This window comes from Plecotus auritus (assembly GCF_963455305.1).
Source record: "Plecotus auritus genome assembly, chromosome: 8".
Lineage (NCBI taxonomy): Eukaryota > Metazoa > Chordata > Mammalia > Chiroptera > Vespertilionidae > Plecotus > Plecotus auritus.
Genome location: NC_137782.1, coordinates 169,749,306 through 169,763,410, shown reverse-complemented (window position 1 = coordinate 169,763,410; position 14,105 = coordinate 169,749,306). Strand labels below are relative to the sequence as shown.

Sequence of the window (14,105 nt, the reverse complement as noted above, 5' to 3'; positions counted from 1 at the left end):
GCAGGAAAGATTAATAGCTTTATTTTAAGAGGAAGAAATTGAGGCCTGGAAAGGACAAATACTTTGCCCAGAGTCATTTGGGTAATTGGTCTCAAGCTTGGGTTTTCAGACTTCAAAATCAAGTGCTCCCACTCCCTGTGTCATATATACTGCTCTTTGGGTGGCTGTGAAGGAAGGAAAGCTGTAAACTAACTGCTTTTGACTTTCGGTTAAAATGGAAGATGGAAATACACCAGGGAAGAGGCTACAGGAGGTCCATCTGGTGGAGAGGAGGACGTCCCGATGGGAGCGAAGAGGAGGACACCAGGATGGGTCTCTGCAGCCGCCATATCGCAGCAGGGAGAGAACGGCAGCTCTCCAGTTCTTTCTTAGCACTAACCACGGACTGAAGGGTCGGGGCAGGAGCTTTTCTATTTTGGGTAAAAGCAAAGGGAGAATTGCTTCCATACAAAACACACGTCCACCACCCACCCCCGAACTGGAGAGTTTAAAACGTAACACTACCATGTAGACATCAAACTCATCCAGGCATCTGAAAGGAGACTCGGCAATGGACCACAGAGAAAGAATGAAGCAGACGGTGGAGAAGGAGCGCTCGCCTCCGGATAAGGCTCGCATGTCGTTGAAAGCCGCTCTGTTCCCCTCTCCAGGCTGCACCTTGAATGAGTCAACGGGAAAAAAAGGGGGTGTAGAAAAAGGCATTATTAGACTCTTTACAAAAAGGCTGCCTCGCATGAGAAAGAATGGATTTACAGTTAAAAATAATAAAAGAGAATAAAGTCATTTAGTCACGTGGAAATGACAGCTATTCCATTTAAAATATTTTACAGTAAAACAATGAGCTATATATAACGGTGGTTTTTGTTTTATTGTGAGAAAAATAAAATTGAAAGCATTTTCTCACTGTAATGAGCTCTAACATACCACAATTAAAGGCTTGATAATAAAAATGCCAATGTGAGCCAAATGTTAGTAATGCAAATACTTTGCACTGGTCATTCTGGCATTTTCATAGTCCCCTGAAGACCTGGAACCATACAACCTGTGGAAGACAACACAGGAAAGAACCTACTCACCTTGGATAGCCTGGGCCCTGTGCCCACCTGTTCCCCCACGCCCGACACCTGGCACCCACCACTCTGCTGCTTCCATGAGTTTGGCTCTTTCAGATTCTAGGTAAGTTATACCAGACAGTGTTTGTCTCTGTGTGACTTACTCTAATTAACATAATGCCCCGAGGTTCATCCATGTTGTTGCTTGGATGTCAATTTCCTCTCCTTTTATGGCTAAATGATATTACCGTGTGTGTGTGTGTGTGTGTGTGTGTGTGTGTGTGTGTGTGCGTGCGTGTGTGCGTGAGAGAGAGAGAGAGAGAGAGAGAGAGAGAGAGAGAGAGAGAGCGCGAACATCTCATTTTCTTTACACACTCATCTCTCAGTGGACACTTAGGTTGTATCTATGTCTAGGCTATTGTAGATAATGCTGCAATGAACATGGGGGTGCAGATGTGACTTCATTTCATTTCCTTTGGATATATTCCCAAAGCTTGTGCTTCTGGTGTCAAACCCAAACAATCATTGCTAAGACCAACATCAAGGAGCTTCCTCTGTGTTTTCTTCCTGGAGAAGATTTCAAACGGTGTTAAAAGTTGTAGTAATCAAGAGGCGTGGCTGCTTCCAGATTTGTTCTTTTTTTCTCGAGCTTGCTTTGGCTATTCAGGGCCTTTTATCATTCCACACAGATTTTAGGATTGTGCTTTCTACTTCTGTGAGCAATGCCACTGGAATCTTGATAGGGACTGAGTTAAATGTAGTCAGGCTTTGGAAAGCATGTACATTTTAACGATACTAATTCTTTAGATCCATGAACACTGGGTATCTTTCCATTCATCTGTGTCTTCTTCAATTTCTTTCATCAATGCATTATAGTTTCCAGTGGACTGATCTTTCACCTCCTTGGTTAAATTTACTCCGAAGTATTTTACTGTTTTTGATGCTATTGTAAATGGAATTGTGTTTATTTCATTTTTCAAACATTTCTAAGTGCCAAGATAACTTTTGTTACTTGAATTCCAGTGACATCTAGTGGTTAAGTTGCTTTAAAAGTAATTACTGAATGTCAAAAAGACATAGGACCGACTTAAACAGACTCACACTGGCCAAGAAAATAACAGCAATGAATTGAAATTCACAAAATCTCTTAGAAAAATCCCCCTTTAATAAATAAGGGCTCATGGAAATAAACTAGCAATTAATAAGTGAACAGCGCACTGTCACAAGTGCCTGAGAAGATAGTATACTGAACATTAGAAGGCACTCCTTCCGTCTGACAGAATTCCACTTGCACAAATATGCTACACAAGGTGAAAGGGCAGCACCAACCAGTTCTACATCATGTAGGCAATCACACATATTTTGGCAGATACACGGATTCACATATTTTGCAAATTGCTATTTGAAAAATTATGTAGCTCTCAAGTGAGCATTCATTTATTTTTTAATCATCTAAGAGTTATAAAATATTCTGAATTTAAACATACACTGAAATTCTATATTTATCATCTATAAGTCTGAATCCTCCATGAAAATCCAAATGAGAAGGCAACATTAACATACACAGTAAACAGCCAAACCAAATAAACAAAAAAACACATATGAAAGTAAGAACTAAGTAACAGGATGTAATCTTTTGTCCAAAACTGCAGTTGGTATCAATCTAATGAATGAAGCCCTGGACGAATCATGGAGATCTAAATTTTACTTCTGATCTATTACTAACTTACCATGGGACATCGGTATCAATTTCCCGTCTTTGAAAAACAACGACTAGATTCCTTTTTTTTTAAATCTTAACCTAAGAATATGTTTGTTTATTTACAAAGAGAGAGGAAGGGGGAGAGACAGAGAAACATTGATCATCTGTCTCCCATATGAGCCCTGACTAGGGATCAAACCCACAACCTAGTTGTGTGCCTTGACTGGGAATCAAACCCCAACCCTTTGGTGTATAGGATGATGTTCCAACCAACTGAGCAATCCAGCCAGGGCAGATGACTAGATTCTTAAAGCAATAATGTTCTCCTCAATAACAGGGATGACGACATCAGAAAACCTAGCTGCACTTGTATAGTCAGCTCTGGGGGTTAACTACCCAAACACTCCTAATACTTCGCTCTTTTACTCATGTTTTTATTAGAGTGTAAATTACATACAGGAAGGAACAAAACTGAAGTGTTTAGCGCAAATAATTTTTATACAAACCCATATACACACACCGAGGAACCGCCACTCAGATCAAGACAGAACATTTCCGGCATCTCTGCAAATTCTCTTGTGTTCTCTCCGTCACTAGCAATCCCCAAAAGGTAACCACTATTTTGACTTTAACCACATGAATGAATACTGCCCGTTTCTGAAGAGTGGAACTGCTTTAACAGACAGTGGCAGACAGGTTCCCAAATTAGTTCTACCAAGTTAGAGTCCCACTGGCAAGGAATGAGAGTTCTTAGTCTATATCCTCACCAACACAAGATATTCATATCAGTCTTGTTCATTTTAGGCACAGTAATGGTGATGGGATAGTACGTTATGATATAAATTTGTATTTCTCGGATGACTAATGATAGGGGACACTTCCATGTGCTTATTTGCCACTTGGACACTTTAATTTATGAAGTTCCTGTTTAAACCTTTTGATCATTTTTTACACGTGTTGTCATTCTTTTTCGTAATTATTATTATTTAAAGTTTTTAGATATAAGTTTTTATTTATGTATTGCAAATTATTACTTATTCTAAGTATTAACATGGGCACATAAAATTTATGGCAACTAGAAGTAGTAAGTGAGTATTTGAAAGTTTTGCTCCAATTATTTGAGTGGGTAGCTGCTCTTGCCCTGCACTCCCTCTTTCAACGCATGTGACCATGAGAGGATAAATAAAGACAGACTCCACAGAGTTGAATGTGGCAGCTTTCTTTCTCCAAAGAGATCAGATCTAGGTACATCTTCAGAAATAAGTAGTACAAACCATTACATGGGCTAGAACATTCTTTGAGAAATTCTTTCTTGGCTTCCTATAGTGAGACCAGAGAAAATGGACCTTCTATAATGTCCCATATAATTTCAAGAAAGAAACCAATGGAGTAGAAAGAGAAGGTAACTATGTGTCACTGAAATAAAGTTCCTAATTATCATCATAAGAAAATAATGTAGTTGTCTGGGGGAGATTTTTTTTTATTATTATTAAAAAAGCTACAACAGCAGTTTTAGCCAATAAGGTCAATTTACTTTTCAACACTTTGACAAAGCATCTCCTAATAAACATGCAAAGTTAAGATACTTACTGATATAGTAAGAGTTTCATTCTTGTGGTCAAAATTCATTTTTCCACAATAGGCCCTCTGAGATAATAAGTTGTCAAAGTACAATTTGCATCGTAAAGTCAAACACCTTGAAATAAAAAATTGGACACATTAAGAAGAATATAAAGATACAGAGTGTATTCAGCATGATCTTTAACCAGCATGTAAGACCAGACAGAAATATGCTAACATGTTAACACTGGTGGGCAATTTTGTAGGTGCAATTTTAGGTGATTTTCTCCCGATCTTTATATTTCGCTTGTCTCTACATTTTTAGCACAAACATCTGCAGAATGATATCATCTCACAGTGACTATATCCCAGGATATTAGAGCCGGTCCGTATAGATGTACCGATCCATCACCTAATGCCGAAGACATACATCTCCTTGCGAGGACTGACTCTAGCAGTTGATAATGGGTGAAAGATCTATTCATCTGCCTCTCCCAACTTTGTAGCAGCAAAAAGGGAAGGGTAACCTCCAGGCACTGCATCTCCTCGATACCTACACAATCCTGGCACAACGCAAACTCCCCATTCCGCCTCTACTTGTCAGGTGGCATTCTTCTGAGCCCTATGGGTGCCTTAAATTACAACTTATGGAAGAGTAAGGGGGAGAGGGTGGAAACCTAAGTGGAGCTGGAGTCCTTGGAGGCCAAGGAGCCTCCGGTTCCCAAGGCGGAGTCTGCAGGAGAAAGCACAGCACAGAGAACTCCCGAGGACGTGGAGAGGGTGCCTCGGGTCTCACTGAGCACTCTACTCATCAGGTGTGAGGAACCACCCACGGGGAGAGAGAAACACCCGAAAGCAGCAGAAGTAATTCCTGAAGACACCCACAGCCAGGAGCAGTTCACATTCCCACCGGTGCGAGTGGAAACCTTTTAAGTTACAAGGTATCAGTACAGTACTCAGAACCTGCTTCACAGGTAGAAAAAAATTAGTACTTGACTAAAGGTTGCTCTGGTCCCACCAAACAAAACTTAAAAGTAGCCTCGAAAGGATAAAAATAAACCCTATTTAAGCCTTACCAACATATGCTTACAAAACGGAAACAAAGTTTTAGTTTAGTTAAGGAATATGGTCACTCATGTAAAAGCCTGTTTCTTGTTATGGCTTTATCTGAATTTCCATGTATGTGGTAGAGCTAGATACATTTTTAAAAAATTTTTATAGTCTTAAGACTAATAAAGTTTGGGGTATAAAGGCAGGGAAAAAGCACGTGACTGAGGTATTGCTTCTGGGAAAAAAGAGGGTCAGTGTAAAGACTAGGGCTGCCTTGGATCCAAGCACACCAAGGGTCATCCCTACCTTTAAACAGTCCTCTGCTTTATTTGTTGCTTGTGACTTTCGTTGGGGTCCATTTATCCATGTGAGTCTGTACATTTCTGGGTACATTAATAATATCCAGTTTCCCTAATCCTGTATTAATTCACGCAACTAATATATACCAAGTTCCTACTATGTTTCAGGTACTGCAGTAGGTTGTGGAGCTATAGCTGTAACAAAGCAGAGATTCTGCATCCATCAAGCTACCAGCCACACCATTCTTGTTGATCAGGGTAAATCAACTGAATATTGCCTCAGCAGGTCCCATCAAAAATGTGCATCCCTTAACAACGTGCGACGTCCAGGAATGAAAGAGGCTGCCTCAGGACCAATCAGCTACCCTCCAAAGGACTCTAAACAGCCAGTGACCAGCCACCTATGAATGATCTAGGAAAGGATGGATAGTTGATGGAGTGGAAAAGTTGGACAGCTGCTATGAAGGCCCACTCAAATCCATAATTCTCTGATTAAATTACAGGACTGTGAGCACCAGCTGACAAGGTAAGGACTGGCAGATCTTCGCTAACTGAATCATGTAAAGTTTTTAATTTAATTTAATGTTTATAAGAGATAAGTGAAAACAAAGAAAAACCAAAAATGCATATGTGATAATTTTTTTAATGCACTTACCTTCTAAATTGTTGGTATGTTTTGAATCTATGGGTCATTATTTCTTCCAGTAATTTAATAAACCTTTTTAAAGTCTTTACTTTAGTATCCAGATCAAGGTAGGTTTCTTTTGCTTCTTGGTACTGCCTATTTTATGAACAAAATATTAAGTAAATAAAGGCCATTCAAAGAAACATAAAAAAGTAAAATCTCAACTCTATTTCATGGGGAAGACCAGGGAGTAGAGCAGCCTTGGGCAAACTACGGCCCGCGGGCCGGATCCGGCTGTTCTATCCGGTTCTCTTGCTCTCCCCTCCGCTCCTTTACTTTGAATTTATATTAGTTCACACAAACACTCCATCCATGCTTTTGTTCCGGCCCTCCGGTCCAGTTTAAGAACCCAGTGTGGCCCTCGAGTCAAAAAGTTTGCCCACCCCTGGAGTAGAGGGAGTGCTGAGGACCCAGAGCTAGCGGATTTCACAGAGTTGTAAACCAAACCACTACCAGCAGCAGTGGGTGCTGCCCTGACCAGGAAGAGTGGTTAGCAGGCTGGGCAGGAACAAAGTCCAGCCCTAGAGAAGGCAGAGAAAGCACAGAGGAAAGTGGGGCCCAGAGTGGCAGACCTTAGAGAATATACACCTCCTAAATGTAAAGGGATCTCACTGGAAGGCAATAGATACTTCCCTCAGTGACGGACACCAATGTGGGAACACACTGAGAAGCACAGAGAACAGAAAGGAGAAAAGGAAACAAATTGGGGGGAAAACTTATAAAATGGTTAGACAAAATACATAGAGAAGACAAAGGGCGGGGGGGAGCCCATCCCTCAACCCGGCCTGCGCCCTCCTGCAGTCCAGGACCCCTAGGGGGATGTCCAACTGCCGGCTTAGGCCTGCTCCCCGAGGGGTCCTTAGCGCTGCTGCGGAGGTGGGAGAGGCTGTGCTCGCCAGCCGTGAGCCCAGCTTCTGGCTGAGCGGTGCTCCCCTATGGAGCACACTGACCACCAGGGGGCGGTTCCTGTGCTGAATGTCTGCCCCCGGTGACCGGTCGTTCTGCAGTTAGGTCTATTTGCATATTAGCCTTTTATTATATAGGATGAAGACCTCAAAAAGAAAACTGAACAGAACAGAAAATATTTTAAAAAGTAAAACACAAGAAAACATTTAAGAAATAAGACTCGAATCTCCAGACTGAAAAAGCATGCTGTGTACCAAGTGAAAGGATCACGGAGTCTGACATTCTGGACAAGCTACAGGACTTCGTAGACAAGCACTATCAGATACTCAAGAGATGGGATTTTACATTAGGGTAAACTAGTCTTCAATTCAAAGTTAAGACAAATAGTTATGAATATGCAAAAATATTATTCAAGTAGCCATTCTTAAGGAAACAATTAGAGGACAAACAACTTTTCAAATGGCTGCAGGGCCATTTGGGAAAAAAAAATACATTCCTTACCTTACACCCAAATTATCCATGGGACAATGAAAAAATACATAAAAAGTGCACAGAACAAAAAATAAACAGTTGTTCAGACAGGAAAAAAATGTTCAATAACACTTAATATAAGTGAAATGTAAATTAAAATTACAATGAGGTTTGTTTTTTTTGGGGGAAAAACTATCCATCAACAAAAAACATACAAGATGATCACACTGTTTATTGGGATACAAGCACTCTAATACATTGCTGATGGGAGTGCAAATTAAATACAACCCCCAGAAAGGGGAATCTGTCAAAATGAATTTTTTCCTAAAAAACAAACACACACACACACACAAAACCTGAATAAAATGACACATGTACAAAATTACTTATTATGTACCACTATATATAATAGCAAAAGATTCAATTAAAACTCAACTATCCATCAATAGATGGTTGAATCCTCTAAAACAATGGAAAAAATATCCAAAACACTGTATATCATTAAATCAAAGAAAGCAATCTGCAAAAGAGTCTATATACTGTGCTATCTTTTGTATCTGAAAGGATAAAAAGCAGTCACATTACCTTACATTTGTAAATAGAAAAACTGGGAGGACATTTAATAAGATAAAAGTAAACAAAGTAAAAAAAAGAAATAATTTTTTTTGTCTTTTTACATTGTATTTTTTAAACACTGAGGTATTATCTATTTTAAAGAAAAACTTTACTATTTTTGTTTTCCAATGCTTTTGAAAATAGAATTGAGATGGCTCCCGTCTGCAGCCTTTTTTTAAATAGGAAAAGTTCTTCAAAAGTGCATAGTTGCAATTTTCTACTACAATTTAATCATCATCCTATAGTTGTACATGGTTCTAATTTTTCACTGTTATAAATAATACTGCAATAAGCATATCCAAGCAAAAATTATTTTTCTCATTTTTGATTATAACAATAAAATTTTTGAGGGCATTTGACATAAACTGCTTTAATATTTTTCAGAAACACTAATATCTAACATATGATGTATCCTATATATTCTGTCTATTATGAATGGTCTCATTTAATCTTCACAATAACCCTATAAGGGAAATACTATAATTATATCTATTTTACAGATGAGAAAATTAATGTTCAGAGACACTGGATAATCTGCTGCAGCCAGAGAAGAAGGTAACAGAATAGCAATTCACACCGAGGTACCTTTGCTTCAGAACCTGTGCTCTTAACTACGTTGGAGCTTCCATTTCTAGTATAAAAATATCCATTTCACTGAGATCTAACTGACATGAAGTTTTTTCCATCTTCATGTATGTGAAAATGGCTTCTAATTATCCTGATTTGCATTTCTTTGATTACTTGTGAAGCTGAACAATTTCATGTCTATATGAACCTTATAGGTCTAAATATAACATTTATACGCAAATATTCTGTAATGAGTTTTGTAATAATTCAGAACAAAGAAGTTAGTTTATATTTTTTTTTATTGACTTTGAGACAGAGAGACAGAGACAGAGACAGAGAGAGAAACATTGATGTGAGAGTGAAACATTGATCAGTTGACTCCCATACACGCCCCAACTGGGGATTGAACCCAAAACGTTTTTTGGTGTGGGACGACGCTCCAACTTATTGAGCAACCGAACCAAAGCAAAGTTAGTTTATTAACATACACATATGAAAGACTAGTTTAGCTATATACTATATGCTGTGGCAATATTTGATCCAAATTTAAGATTTGTATTTAAACACTTATTTTTTGTGTTGATAATATATATAGATAACATAACCAAGTAGAAAAGCTACCAACCACTTACCTCATTATTTCCTCTCGATCTCCATGACTAGCATGTTCTGCCTGGATCTTTTGTCTTAATCTACTAATTTCTTTATCTAGAATCGATGCGGACTTTTTCACTTCTATCCGCTCTGGGCAGATTTGTCTTGCTTGTGACATTTTCTCCTAAGACAACAGATGTTTAATGTCTTTAAAACTCTTTGAGATAACAATTCATTGTATTATTAATGCCAAAATAGGCAAAGTAAAATTCTAAACTTACGTTTACAAAATGTATTTTGAATGCATTTGGTATCAATGTTATTTCTCTAAGCTTTATATTGAGAATATAGTACAGTCACTATAAATCTTAAAGAGAAAATTATACTACTGTGCACATCTTTAATAATTTGTAAGACCTCTATAAGTTCCTAATGAAACAAATTTCAAGTAGCAGTTATGAAAAGTTGGCATGCAGGGCACTGAGGTCAGACATAGCTTTCTGTGCATTTTAGGACTGACACTGAACACCAAATGTTACTGAAACGCAAACAAAAAGACCCTCATGTTTATAAAACATTAAAAAACTCAAAGCACTTTCACACACAGTACTTATTTTATATTTACAACATTTGGAGTAAGTCTTGAATAAGTAAGGCAATGGATTAGTTTCAGTCCCTTTCCAAGATACATAAAGGCAAAGTTGAGATCCATCTCTTCTAGTTAGACCCAGGTTGCTTTCAATTCATCTCCAAAAACAGGGCTCTGCTCACAGCTGTCATCATGGCTGTCCAGCACGCAGGAGCAGAATTGCAGCCCAGCCCAGCCCAGCCCCAACTACTCAGAGGCAGGGATGGATTTTCTGACAGAAAGCTGCTATCTACTTGCCACACTAGACCTGTAAGGAGCTAGATTAGCTTGGAGGGAGTGCCATCCCCTCTCAGATGCCAGACTGTCGCAGTCCTGCCTGAAGTCCTCTTCGTACTGGTCTATTTAAGTCCCCACACTCAGAGTCCCTAAGCCTCCTTCTCTCTTGATTCACCAAAACAGCTGTTACTTTATAGGAAACAGATATTCATTGGACAACTTGTGTATGTTTGAAAACAGGACACTAAGGAAAACGCACTTTAGGAATTAGGACTAAGGTTGTAAACAAGAACATAAAATAAAAAATGACAGATAACCTCTAGTTCTTTTTCTTTCATATCCAGTTCTCGTTTCTTTTTATTTAAAGTATTCAAGTGTTCTTTTTGCTTTTCTTCATAATGCTGCTTCCCTCGTTTTTGGGTATCTACTTCAGCATCAGCAAGGTTTAATTCATCCTGTTTGAAGAAAGCCAAAATAATTTCTAATGCAAACATTGTTGTTTGTTTTTTTTTTAAATTACTAGCGTAGCTATAAAACTAACAACTCCATGAAGTGGATAGGATTATGTTGCTTTAAGACACAAGTATTAGGGTTCATACCGGATGTGTCTGAATAGAAATGAGGAGTCACATTATTATAATCAAACTCTTATATAAAGTCTCCATATATATGGTGCTTTCAACTTTATTTTGGTCAACAACGTAGTTTGGTGGGTAGCCACATTAGCCTGGTGAAAGGCTTGGATGACATATGCATAAAGACATTCATTACAGTGGCTTCTCAAACAATGATCTACAGTACCATTGATTTGGATGTTTTTACAAAATATATAGACTTCTAGACTCCACCCCTGGATATTTTATTTTAGGTCTGGAATTTCCCGAATCTCAACCTTTTAAATAGCTCTTGATTTAAGAAGCACCAAAATAAGTTCAGAATCTCAGAGGGCTTGTTCTTTTGGTTTGATAGACAAACGTTTAGAGCAGCTTTATTTGTAATAGCCCCAACCTGAAAACCCATGTCCATCAATCAGTAAATAAAACAAATCGTGGTATATCAAACACAATGGAATGCTACTTGGCAATAAGAAGAAATGAATTATTGATTCAGGTAAAAATATGGATGATTACCATAATCAAAAAGAGTAACTTGTATTCCATTCACTCACTTTTTCTTTCAAACTATAAACAGTGCATACATTATGTGCTAGACAGTGTGTTAGGTTCTGAAAAAGGTCAGATCACAAAAAAAGCAGGAGTATATAATGTGTGATTCCATTACATGTAATTCTAGAAAATGTGCAGACTGCAGTAGAAAGCAGACCGATGACTGTCTGGGGATGAGGGGCAGGGCATAGGGAGGGACAGATTATAAAGGGGCGCGAGGACACTCTGAGCATGAAGGGTTATTCTTTTTTCTGACTGTGAGGTTTTACAGGTATATACATGTCAAAATTTATGAAATCATACACTTACATGTGTATTTAATGCATGTCACTTACATCTCAATAACACTGTTTTAAAAAGGCTCCTGATTTAGGAACCACCACATTATATTTTAGTTAATTTGTTCGTTTGTTTTTTGAGCCTAGCATTACTCATTGACACTATGATTATCATGTTCAGTCTCAAGAGTTCGTTATACACAGAAAAAGAAACAGATACAAACCAGGACAGCAAAAATAGCATCACACAGGACAATATATGGAGGTATCCCCAAAAGGAAGAGGAATCTAAATACGGATAATATTTACCTCACATAGTGGAGGAATTGGGCTATTTTCTAACCTAAGAATACAATTTATTGCATTTGGTTCATATTAATAAAGATATCACCCATGATAGACATTTGATAACAGATAGCTTTTACAAAAGAGTCCTATTAAAAATCATTATTACATGAAGGATGAAGGTAACTGCTCGTTTATGTCAAACAGAGTAAAAGAAACGGGGTGCAATGTGTGTAGCAGGAGAGATTACAGTGAGGAATGGGGACAGTGTATGAAATAGAATGAAACAGAACTAAGTGTTCTAATCATTTTTGGGAGAAGCTGTCAAAATAAATAGGCCCCATTTGCTTCAGGGCAGTGGTCGGCAAACTGCGGCTCGTGAGCCACATGTGGCTCGTGAGCCACGGTTTGCCGCTCTGTTGACTAATGAGTTTGCCGACCACTGACCTAGACTCTCGATTCCAATAATTACAGGCTGTTCTTGTTCCTTGTGATTAAGCCCCTATCCCAGTGGTCGGCAAACTCGTTAGTCAACAGAGCGGCAAACCGCGGCTCACGAGCCGCATGTGGCTCGCGAGCCGCAGTTTGCCGACCACTGCTTTAGGGAATCAATTCAGTGTTAGGGAACAGAAGGGATAAAACATACAAGGACACATTTGTGCTGGTTAATCTTCCCTCCTAGCAACCTGAGAAAGGGAAAGACCTAAAGCATAAAATAATGGGAAAAGAACTACAGATGTTAATATCCCTTTCTCAACATTTACCATGGCTGGCTGATTTGTCCTTGTATATTTAATAAATATAGGTCCTGGGTACTACGAGATTTAAAACTAAAAGGAAAGCAAGGGAGAATTTCATTTAATTTGATGGCGAAATGAAGAACTAGAGATAATAAAAGCAAATTAATGACATTCATCCTGGTTTGGGGGTGAGGCCCAGGATGGGATAGGTCTAAAAGGAAACTTCGATGCAGCCCTTAAACCTGTAGAGTAAGCATGTCAAACTCACGGCCCTCAGGCCACATGCCTCATTTATTTGGCCCGTGTTAACTTTTGAGTTTGACATGCTTGCTGTAGAGTTTCCACCTGCAAGAAGTTAGAGCCTTTAGAAAATAGGCTGAGATGCTAGAAAGGACAGAATCATTGAAAAGCTTTATTGTCTTGGATGCCTAAACAACGAATTTTATTCAGCACTGGAAAGATTGCTTCTTGTTTCATATAAACCTACATTCATTATGAGGTTTTAAAAAGCTATAAAATATGAAATCTTGTGAGAAAAGTATTCCCTATGCCAAGATTTCAATGACTGCATGTTTAAACAGAGTATTCTACTCCTCACCACCCCTGTCACAAAATGAACAAACGTCCTAACAGCAAGCATTAGGTGTAGAAGCTGCTAATGTTTAAGAAGTGACTGCAGCTTCTCAGGAATTATTTTGTTAGCCAACTCCTCCTGGTCCGCTTGTCCCTGACGGCTCTGGTGTGACACTGTGAAGGAAAACCTCTTGGCTACTAGCTGTTTGCATGCAGGTTAACTGAAGGACTCACCTCCTAGCTTTCAGTTATTTGCAGCCAAGGCAAAGAGCTAAGACCAAGAATTCTTACTGCCTTCTGCCCATATTTCTCTGCTCTGGTACTTATTTATGGACTCCCAATTCCAGGAGTTGCTTTAGCTTAGAGGTCCCTAAAAGAACAGAACACAGCTTACTCTTCATCATCTCTTGTTTGTAATTTTAAGTCTTCCGGGATAAATAATTTAGGTGCTTTCTTTCCCTGTGTCGTTTTACCATATTTCATCATTTTGATTTTGTCACTCTGTTCAATCCTTCACCCATTAAAAAAAACTTTAACCTTACCTTTGTTGTAATTTTACTGCTCTAATTCCTGAATTTATTTCTCTGAGTTCTACCTTGTCTATTCTTGATTATTTTCATATTTATTTTATTCTTTTTCTCCTTTTAAAAATGAATTTCGTTTTCTTTTTTGTCTTAGGCTTTATCTTCTTAATTCT

The 14,105-nt window shown here is 38.5% G+C and overlaps 1 protein-coding gene across 1 annotated transcript in view; it reads right to left on the bottom strand.

Moving 5' to 3' along the window:
* SMC6 (structural maintenance of chromosomes 6) overlaps window positions 1-14,105 on the bottom strand; it is a 59,506-nt gene that overhangs the window by 6,996 nt on the left and 38,405 nt on the right. Inside the window, exons 21-25 of the mRNA XM_080682927.1 lie at window positions 10,684-10,821; window positions 9,540-9,685; window positions 6,319-6,444; window positions 4,345-4,450; window positions 505-657 (exon numbers count right to left, since the gene is read on the bottom strand). Coding sequence (XP_080539053.1) covers window positions 505-657; window positions 4,345-4,450; window positions 6,319-6,444; window positions 9,540-9,685; window positions 10,684-10,821 — 669 coding nt within the window. The remainder of the gene's footprint in view (window positions 1-504; window positions 658-4,344; window positions 4,451-6,318; window positions 6,445-9,539; window positions 9,686-10,683; window positions 10,822-14,105) is intronic.